The following is a 10,352-nucleotide window of genomic DNA, read 5'->3' on the forward strand; positions in this document are numbered from 1 at the left end:
CACTGATCCAAGCAAGATGATTTGACTTACAATTCCTCCAAGTCTTCACTGGTTTCACTTTGCTGGGTTCTAACTGCGTGGTGATGTCGGAAATGTTTTGCTGGTTTTGTGGCTTGTTTTCATCTCACTGTTTTCTCTCGGCATCTCTGGTAGCTACAGGTAACTCTGTCTCCGCTGGCCAGCTGCTCTGTGGGGGCCTCTTCTCCACAGACTCTCTCTCCAACTGGTGTGCCGCTGTGGCCCTGGCCCACGCGCTGCAGGAGAACGCCACGCTGAAGGAGCAGCTCCTGAGAGTCCAGCTAGCCACGAGCATTGGCAACCCGCCGGTGTCGCTGCTGCAGCAGTGCACCAACATCCTCTCGCAGGTACGGCTCCCCCTGCCCCGCCGCGGGGTGCACCGCCCGCTGTCAGGAGGAAAGCTGCTCTTGGGCAAGGGCACGGCAGGAGGACCTGAGTGTGAGCTCAGTGAGAAAGAGGATTCTCTCGTTTGCAAACCATTTTGAAGCTTTGATTGAAGCACTTTGTGCTTCAGGGGGAGGAGGAAGGCAGCAAATCTTGCTTTAAGCTAACGATTGCTGCTTGATGCTGTCTGCTCACAGTAGACAGGTCCTAAAGCACCTCGACCCTGGTAAAAGACAAGGCAACCTGGCGGCATCCGCAGTCACCTTTTGCTGCTGGAGGGTGCCTGGGTAGCCTTTAGCCTGTCACTGCTAACTGGAAGCATTTTGAAAACACCAGGCTCTCATGTCTTGCTGGCTGTTGGTTTTGTCAGTCCAAGCTGACAGTGCTTTTGAACTCACTGGACATGTTAACCTCTGGCTTCGCCAGTGCGGAGCGAAGTTCACCTCCTAGCCCTCCCTTCTTGTGACTTGCCCTCCTGTACACAGATTATTCCCTGAATGGCTGGAATCATAAGGGGCTGGTTACCTCTGGCAGCAGTTAGATTTTCCTGCAGCTGCGAATAACAGCAGAATGCTGGAATTTCCTATTTGTTTGTGACTTTCATTACCCATTTGACCTGCAAACAGCCAGAACTCCTTTTTATCCTTCTTCCAGCATTTCTGAGGTAAACTTGAGGCAGTAAAACTGCCAGTGGCTCTTGAGCCTTAAATGATACAAGGGACTCAGTCTGGGGGGGTGTTTTTGAAATGTGCTCTGCTTCAAGGTTCTCGAGTAATATGTGTGTAACTTGCAGGGTGATAAGATCGACAGACGGGTATGTATTTCTTGGCACGGCTTTGGCGTTTCCTTGCCAGAAGCAGCCCTTTTCCTCTGGGGTTTGGCTGGGGAGGTTTTCTTTAACTGCTTGTTGACGTGTTTCCACTTACAGCTGTGTGTGGCAGTTGGGTTTGGGGTTTTCCCTGGCATAAGGGCTCTCTGTCTCCAGGGGATTCTCTGGGGTGCTCCACAAAACTCTGGGACGAAGATCTTGGGTGGCATGGTGCTTTCTTTCAAGTGGGGCGGACTGGTTTACCATCTGTTCACTGAACAGATGTGCTTTCTTCTCAGAAAAATGACAACTGCTACAAGTGCTGTTTCCTCAGACTGGCCTCTAGCAATCAGCTGGTAGAATCTGAACTGGGAACATGCTGCTGATGTCTTACTAGCTAAAAGAAAAACTGTTTAACCTGCCCTATGGTCCTCCCAAGCAGAAGTTTTACCCTTGGAGCTGCCTGCTGTGCAGAGCAGAGATCTTGTTACTAGCAAATGACCCCTGTAGGGAGATGTTGGAGGCACTATATGGGTTATCAGCATCTGAAATAAGGCTGCTGTGGACTTGTCTGCTTTACTCACCACAGCCTTGTCTCAGTGGGTAAACCTGCTATATGCTAGTGAATATCTCATAAACATGTCATCAGGCTGTTCTTGAAAAAAGTGTCACCTTCTGAGCAGAGATCCCCAAGCGTTGTGCAGGGTGTGAGTCGGTAAGGAATTACCACGTGCAAGGTGGGGACTGGAAATGCAGTGGTGAGCGGGGAAGCTAAAGGAGCCACTGCAGAGGAAAGGAGAGGGCAAGAGGAGAGCTCCGTGGGGACTGGGCAACTCACAGTGAGGTCTAGGTCAGCGGAAACCCCTTGTGGCCTTGAGCTAGGTGGTGGCAGCAGGGAACGAAATCTGTGTTACTACAGCAGTGCTCAGGGTCACAGCAAAGCTGCAGGCTCTGCTAGAGCAGAGACTGAGCAGTGATTGCTGGGGGCAGGTGGCACTCACCGTGGAACATGGCTGGCTGGGTGGTGATCGCTGTGTTCTCTGTGGTTCGACTCGGCTCTCTGGAAGTACTAACGATGATGGTGAAGAAGAGCCAGGTGCTGCCTTTGGGATGTGGGCAGTGTTGGGGATGGCTGCTGCAGTCACTAACACCAGTCTGTGCTCTTCTCGAAGGAGATGGTTTCATTGTAGTGCTGGTGACGCTGGTTTTGTTGTCGTGCTGGTGACGCTCAGCAGGCACTCCTTGGAAGCAGTCTCTGCGGAGCTTGGTATCTTCTGGTGTCTTGCAGGCTCAACTGCTGTCTGTCTTGTGGTCTGCAGAGGCAGCTGGGTAGCTGGAAGCCTGCTACAGAAGAGCTTCTTGTCTTGTTTTGAAAATGCCCCAGCAGTTCTGTATGCCTCACCTTGCCTTTGAGATGGGACTTCAGCTTCCAGTTACCTGACCCGATTTACTGGGTGCTGCTGTGCAGCTGAGTGGCCGCGCAGGGAAGGTTGTTCTCGGTTGCCTTTGGCGTGCTGTGCTGACCGTTGGAAGAGATGTCGTAACACCGCTGTGCCCCCCGGATCTGCAGCTAAGACAAGTGGGACAGGATTGAGGAGACAGTTTGCAGTTAAACTATTTCTCCTAGTTAGCAAAACCAGATGCTGTGGTTTGCGTTCCTTGGGCTGGCTTGAAGCGTGTTCTGTCTGAACCGAAGGCCGCTGCAGTGGTCTCTTGATTAGGGACGCGTGGCAAATGCTAGTCAGCAGGGGAAGCCTCACTGATGCCTCCCTTACCTGACAGAGTTTAGATCCCTACCTGACGGAGTTTACACCTTGTTCCCTCGAGACAGGGCTTGTGCCTGTGTTCCTTCACGTTACCCTAGTGTTCATTAGAAATGCAGACCTAATGTGTGATGATTTCCTATTGGTGCTAATTTGCTTTGAGTCATTTCCCACCTGTGTTGCTTGGGTTTGCTCTGAAAACAGTTAAATGTGACTGGTGTGTTTCTCCAAGCACTAAAGCTGTGTCCAGTGTAACTAACAAGGGGGTTTTTTGAAAGATGTGACCTGTTGTTTTTAAAAGGAGGTGGAAGCAGGTGAGTTGTGAACCAGTACAGCTTTTTATAGACATCCACTGTGGGAAGGTAACGATGGGGGTGTTTATTCTTTTTAGGGCAGCAAAGTACAGACCAGGGTTGGACTACTGATGCTGCTGTGCACTTGGCTAAGCAACTGCTCGATTGCCGTCACCCACTTCCTTCACAATCCTGCCAATGTACCTTTTGTATCCTTGACCCGCGCGTGGAGCAGAACCGCTGGCCTAGAAATCCCCTGGATTACTCACCCTCAAGGCAGAGGCTGGTCTGGGTGGGTTTGCAGGGACACTGCCTGGCGTGAAAGACGTGCGCTGGGGCAAGCCTGTAAGTGGGAACTGGTATGGGGAGAAGTCTGTTACAGGTATTGTGCCTCTGGAATCCCTCCGCTCTCCTTAACGAGAGCTCTAGCTCACAGGGCAGATAGCGGAGAACCTCGGGGAAGAGGAGCAGCTGGTCCAAGGCCTGTGTGCGCTTCTGCTTGGCATCTCCATCTACTACAACGACAACTCCCTGGAAAATTACAGGAAGTGAGTATGACGGGGAAATGAGGGCTGTGGGGAAAGGTTCTGTGAGTGGAGAAAGGCGGTTTAAGAGGCTCCTAATGGAGATGGTGCAGTTGAGAATACTTAGTTGGATGTTTTCCATGCGTGTTCCTGATGGGGTGCAAACCAGCTGACCCACTCCTCGCAGGCCAAGCAGGGAGTTGTTTTGCTTAGGACCTCCTACCCTGTGGATTCCCGGGCTGAGAGCGTGCCCAGGGCGACTGAGAAACTGCATCTGAGTGGGAAGCATCTAGTGCAGTTAGGACTTGAGACAGATAATCCCTCAGTCCTAACTGCAAAAACGGCCCTGAGGGCAGAAGGGTGGGCTCACCTCTGAGTGCTGCACTGTGCCTTGTCTCTCCCTTCCAGAGAGAAGCTGAAACAGCTGATCGAGAAGAGGATTGGCAGGGAGAACTTCATTGAGAAGCTGGGCTTCATTAGCAAACACGAGCTGTATTCCAGAGCTGCGCAGAAACCACAGCCTAGCTTTTCTAGCCCAGACCACATGATGTTTGACCATGAATTTACCAAGCTTGTGAAGGAACTGGAAGGTGAGATGTTCGGCTTATCGGTGTAGCGTTTGAAGTGGTGCCTGCGCTACCCACTGTGCTGGATGTAACCCTCTCAGAAGTGGTGTGATGATACTGAAATGGCCCGTTCTGAAACATGTTATGGTAACGGTTGTCACTAACGGTAGAGCCAAGGGCCCAGATCGTGTTTAGTATCTGGTCAGGACTGGTACTAACTCAGGGACTTCGTACCCTGCGGTGAGATGATTAACACGTGGTGAGAGGTACCTCACTGTGGCCAAGAGGTGTACTGATGTGTGCTCGCACACGCTGCACTAGGGAGCGCGTCCGGTGGTCAGAGAGGCTTGGTTCGTGGAAGTACACCATCAGGATGTTTGCTGTTTCTGATTCATTATGGAAAATGATGGATGCTGAAGTCCTACTTGTTAGAAAATGATAGAGGCTTTGTTTACTTGTCCTCCAAGAGCCAGGCGGTCATGAGGCTGAGCGCACCTGGAGTTTCTAATGCGGAGAACTCGGTTAAACTGAGTGAGCGTTAAACCGTGGGACTGTTCCAAGGACAAAAAAGATACATGAACTTGGCTAGAGTTGATAGAAACTGTTTTTGGCAGGTGTCATCAGTAAAGCTATTTACAAATCCAGTGAGGAAGATAAAAAGGAGGAGGAGGTCAAGAAGACACTGGAGCAGCATGACAACATTGTGACTCACTACAAAAAAGTCATTCGGGAGCAGGTAAGGGGGAGTACGGGAGCTGTACGAGTGTCTCCAGGAGCTGTTTGTTCTGGCCTTCGGAGGCACCGCAGTGTGGTTTGCTGCCTCGTGTTCCCAAACAAGTAACAAGGGAACTAGCAATGCAGAAACTCTTCTAAAAATACTGACAGCGAGTTCTTCTAACGGGAATGTCGGTGTCGAGCATACTAGTCTGGCTGACCTGTTTTCCTGGGGTACCTCTGCTCTGTCCGGGGTTGAAGCGTTCCTTTTCAAATGAGTAGCTGCAGAATCGCATCCTTTTGCCGAGACACGCAATTCTTTGTGCTCTCACCTTTGAAAAGACAACAGATGAAACGTGGCTGAATGGGGGAGTGAAGCTTGTTAGGGAAGTCTGGATACACCTGCTGTGGTGGCGCTTTCAGGTTTGTTTTTCTAATGCTTGTGTTACTGCCACAGCTTCGTCTGAGCAGCAGAGGAGCAAAGCTAACAAACGTCAACAGCCAAAGGGGAGCTGAAGCGGGTGGGCTTGGTTCAGGGCTCTGGAGTGGACGCGCTGCAGTGGTACATGTGGAATTAGGGGGCTCTGAACTGCCAGTGAGGCTGTATTGAATGTGGGATGACTGCAGTTACTGTGACTCCTTTAAAGACTTGTCGTGGACCAACCACCTGCAGGGTTCTGGGGGATGGAGAACACCTACAGTCATCAGATTTCATTTACTGCCATTTCCTTTCCCTGCTGCCCCTGCTGTGGGCATGCTGGAGGTCTCCTCCAGAAGGCTCAGAGCACTGGTGTGCTGTGACAGGCTGCCTCTGTCTCTGCCGGGCTTTTCTCCTAGGAAAAGCCATGTAGGTTTGCATGAGCTTCTCTGCTCACTGGTCACAGGCAGCACTGACAGCGTCACCAGCCAGGTGCGTGGACTGGCGGAGTTAAGGGCTTTTCTGTCTTTATTTCTCTTTCTGGGACAGTGTTTGAAAGTGTGGCACTCTTAATGCCTCTTTCCCTTTCACAGGACCAGGAGCTTGAAGAGCTAAAACAACGAATTACCACTTTAACATTGCAAAATGAACAGCTCCAAGCTACAGTGACACAGCAAGTGTCGCAGATCCAACAGCACAAGGACCAGTACAATCTCCTCAAAGTACAGCTAGGTAGGCTTCGGAGGGAGGAACACAACGGTCTTGCTAGTGCAGAGATCTCGGGTGTTGTATGGCAAGCTACTGAGCAGCTCCGCAGACAACCTTCGGTGTCCTCAGGCCTGCTGTCGTATGTTCTGCAGTGCACGAAAACTTCTGTACAGATAAAACACACTTCCAAGCTGAGGTTGAGCCTGGCAAACAATTTTGTTCAAGCATCAGGTTTTCTTCGTTATCTAAAAGTACAAGGCTTTGCTTTAAAGGCTTTTAAACTTAGAATAAAGCCCAGTGAGAACTGAGGACCGCCTGGAAGTGTGAGCTGAGGTATAATTTCTTCTTGCTTTGTGCTTAAGTTTTGGGTCTCTTGAAACACAATAGTTCTGTTTTCTGCAAGAGCTGTTTGAGCACGGGAGCTCGGCCGTGTGACTGACTGCCTGGAGCAGCGTGCAGGACAGCCACAAACACGCGGCTGAAGGATTCAGCTTGGGATGGAGAATTGTTAAATCTTCTGCTTCAGTTCTCGAGTTAGAAGGGCTGGCGTTGCCTTGCGGGGTGGGAGGAGCACAGGTGATAGGTACTTGAACTGGGCTGTCCGGAGCTAATTCCAGTGGTGTTGGCGCTTGTGACCTTTGCTGTAAACCCTGTCTTTCAGGAAAGGACACTCAGCACCACAACTCCCACAGCGACACGTTTCAGATGAACGGCATTCAGACGGAGGAAGTGAGCAAACTGAAAGAGGAGCTGGAAGAGTGGCGAAACAAGCACGAGCTGCTGCAGGGGCAGCTAAGGGAGAAGGATTCTGTCATCGAGAAACTGGTAAGCGCTAACTGTCCCAGCAGAGCTTGTCGCAGCTTACGGCCCTGCCAAGTGTAACTGGCCTTAAGCTGTGCGAGTCCTCCCTGTGGTGGCAGTCAGGCCACTGGAACTGGCTGCGCACTGGCAGTAGGAAGTGTGGTGGGAGATGGCTCGAGTGGAGCCTGTTCTGCTTCACGCTGTTCCCCAGAGGAATTAATTTTGGTAACTGTGTTGTACTGTAGAATCGGTGGATTTCAGCGTGTTTTGAGAGGTGAAAAACTGGTAGGGGTCTCCTCAGACCTTGGTAGGGGCAATGCCTGAGATGGATTTATGGAGGCCTGCTGGTCAAATGCAGGATGACGTGTGCTGCTTTTACTGTGTGTGTGTCTTTGCATCTAAATTGGTGAAAGGTGATTTGCAGCCACCTCAGAGCATGCAGCTGCTCTTGTCATAAAGCTCTCCACTTACACATGTATTTCTCAGCGGGGAGCTTGGATCACACAAGCACACGGTTTGCTTGTTCTTGATGACGTGACAGTGTGGTGAGGAGTTCTATGGCTGGTTTTCCTCTTGCTCTTACAGAAGTCTTCCCAGCTGGAGATGGGAACAACAGAGCAGGCTTCACAGACCAGCAAATCCGGTGGCTTGGAGCTCAGTAACGACCTACAGAAGGTGAACTCGTGGTGTTTGAGTGAACTGCGGTGGCAGTTCTAGCTCGGGATGGGAGGGGAGTGTGGTCAGACTTCATGGAAGAGCGTAAATTCCTGAGCACGTTGATGTCTTGAATGGTGTGCCTTTGTGTGACGATGGCACTAACCTCAGAGCATCAGGATTGTGCATCCAAAAATCAATCAGTTGGTTTTGCCAAGCAAAAAAGACACTTCACCTGACTCTTCAGAAAAGAGTTCCGAGAACTCGGTTCATCTGTCGTAAAACATACCTTTAAATGGTGAGATGAAGTCTTCCAGGTGTGGGATGTACAGCATGGAGCAAGAGCTGAAGATCGTGCGGATTTCCTAGTTGAGGAAATCAAGCTGAGGAAGTTTACCTAGTTGAGGTAGCTGTTGCTCAGGGAATACCAAGCAGAGTTTCTCTGATCAGAGGGTGCTACTGGGGTGCTGGTGGTGTCAAACACCTTCATAAACACGACTGAAGCTCAGGACAGGCACCTTGGTTGGGCTCCACAGAGCCAGAAAAGAGTCTGTAAGAGCGGGGTGGAAAGCAGTGCGTGTTGCTGGTGAGCTCCGCCTTCTAGAGCAGCAGCGGCTGTGCTCCTGTTGAGACACAGCTCTCCTCTCACGGGTGCTGGTATGTCTGTCCGGCAGCATTTAAAATGTAACATAATGACCTTGCTTTAGCCAATGCTCTTACAAGTATGTTTTCTCTTTTGTTTCCCAAAGGAATTAGAAGTGCTCAGGAGTCAGGTACAACTACAGGCTGCAGAAATCTCTAAGCTTCAGATGGAGAACCAAAAGCTACAAATAATGGTACCAGTGAACAAGTTCCGTATTTTCTCTTTGGGGACTAAATCCTGGAGACTTGGTGTTCTGCCAACACTGTCGGTAGCCTCTGTCCTGAAGCAGCCTGTTCTTAGAACAGGCAGCAGCAGGTGATTCCAACCATGTTTTCCAGGAAGTCAGATCTCACCTAGACAAACCCTTCAGGAGTGAAGAGGGGACTCCCAATTCTCAGTTTGGTTTTGCCAGAGGACCTGTGCAGGGAAAACACCAAGTGTTTCACTTGCCGTGCAGGTCATCAGCGAGAGGGAGGCTCTTCCTGCTGCCTCTGCCAGAGTCTCAGCTGCTCTCATGTTCACCACACGTGCAGTGGGGACATGTGCTCACGTGGCAGATGTGTGCTGAAGGGCTCGTGCTTCCACTGCGGTCGGACGACCTCACTGCCACCCTGCGGACTGCCTGCCTTTCCCAGTGCCACGGCTGCAGCGGGGAGGGGGGCTATGGAAGAAGCGATTGTCCTGAGTGCAGGCTGAGCTGTGGTGTTAGCTGAAGGACAGCTGCCACCCTGTGGAGACAATCGCTGTGGGTAGGGCTGGCTGACACTAACGGTGGCTGCTCTTACACAAAGACTCGGATATGTAGGTGAATGTTTAGCCTGGGAGAAAACCTAACCATCCCTTGAGGGTGCAGCTCTGCGGAATGAGGGTTGCACCTTGTGCTCTCCTGTGTGCGTGTTCTTCTGAGACCCCAGGAAGCCCAGCTCTGCTTCCTGATGCCTTGGAGTGCAGGATGTGTCTCATGGCCACACCTTGGCTGTGCTGTGAGAAGAGAATATGCTTTTAAAGCTGACTTTGGAAGGTCTCGGCTGCTGCCGTTGTCTGAGGCATTCAATGCTCTAATAAGGGATTTCTTGTCCACAGAACAGGACTGTGGATGCTGTGTTAGACAGTGGCGCCACAGCAGCAAACAGCTCTGACTTGGAGGCACGGCTTGAGCAAGAAGTGAAAGAACTAAAGGTTAGTCGTGGGTGAACCCCAAACTAAGTCGCTTTCATACTCAGCCTTCCATTAGGAGGAGTCTGCAAGAGGAAAGGCTTCGTGTGCAAGTGGTTTGTTTCCTCAGCATCTGAAGCATTTCAGGCCGGGTGGGAGAAGCTGGCTGCATCTCCTGTTTTTCACTTGGGAAAGGCAGGCCTCGTCTGCCGTGCAAGATCTGGTAAGGACAGGCCAGGAGATAGCTCTGCTCTGACCCGCATGGTCTGAGTCGGCTGGGAAGCCAGTAGCCACTGTTGAAGATTTCTACTACCTTAATCCTGGTTGGTAGTAATGGGAGTTGGGGTGAGGAGGTGTGTGGGAGCAAGGTCATGTGGCTCGGTGGGGTTGGAGCTGTGTATGGAATGTGTTTGCAGGAAACAAGACCTTCAGCTGTTCCTGTGCTTCTGGTGTGACTTGGTGTGGGATTTTTTCCTGTTGCTAGAGTGAAGTCAAAGCCCTTTCTGAGGAAAAAGAATCACTGAAACAGCACCTGGATTCAGCCAGTAGTACGGTTGCTATCTTGCAAGATGAGAAGAGTAAACTTCAGCAAGAAGTTGCAGAATCTAAGAAAGAACAGGACGATCTTCTGGTGCTTCTGGCTGACCAGGATCAGAAACTATCAGCCCTGAAGGTCAAATTGAAGGATCTTGGTGTACCGGTAAGCAAACCAGTGGGTCCAGGGGGTTTGCTGGTCTGAGGTGGGGCTCCTTTCTAACATAGAGGGCTGTGGAATCTGCCAGAGTTCTTCCTCAGCTTCCTTGGCAGCCACCAATAAAAGATGATGACTGCCTCTTGAGAGCAGTGTCCAGCTTAGGGATGCTGAAAGGCACCTGCCAGACTCCTGTGAGGACACATGACTTG

General features: G+C 51.0%; 1 protein-coding gene across 1 annotated transcript in view; it reads left to right on the forward strand.

Moving 5' to 3' along the window:
* The window catches only part of USO1 (USO1 vesicle transport factor), a gene marked incomplete at its 5' end in the record, with an annotated part of 22,828 nt that overhangs the window by 11,808 nt on the left and 668 nt on the right, over positions 1-10,352 (forward strand). The window contains 11 exons of the mRNA XM_010143428.1: positions 154-365; positions 3,365-3,475; positions 3,696-3,814; positions 4,199-4,380; positions 4,971-5,092; positions 6,082-6,220; positions 6,858-7,021; positions 7,583-7,672; positions 8,401-8,487; positions 9,378-9,473; positions 9,934-10,149. Coding sequence (XP_010141730.1) covers positions 154-365; positions 3,365-3,475; positions 3,696-3,814; positions 4,199-4,380; positions 4,971-5,092; positions 6,082-6,220; positions 6,858-7,021; positions 7,583-7,672; positions 8,401-8,487; positions 9,378-9,473; positions 9,934-10,149 — 1,538 coding nt within the window. The remainder of the gene's footprint in view (positions 1-153; positions 366-3,364; positions 3,476-3,695; positions 3,815-4,198; positions 4,381-4,970; positions 5,093-6,081; positions 6,221-6,857; positions 7,022-7,582; positions 7,673-8,400; positions 8,488-9,377; positions 9,474-9,933; positions 10,150-10,352) is intronic.

The sequence above is a fragment of the Buceros rhinoceros genome, unplaced genomic scaffold (assembly GCF_000710305.1).
Source record: "Buceros rhinoceros silvestris isolate BGI_N320 unplaced genomic scaffold, ASM71030v1 scaffold33290, whole genome shotgun sequence".
Classification (NCBI taxonomy): Eukaryota; Metazoa; Chordata; class Aves; order Bucerotiformes; family Bucerotidae; genus Buceros; species Buceros rhinoceros.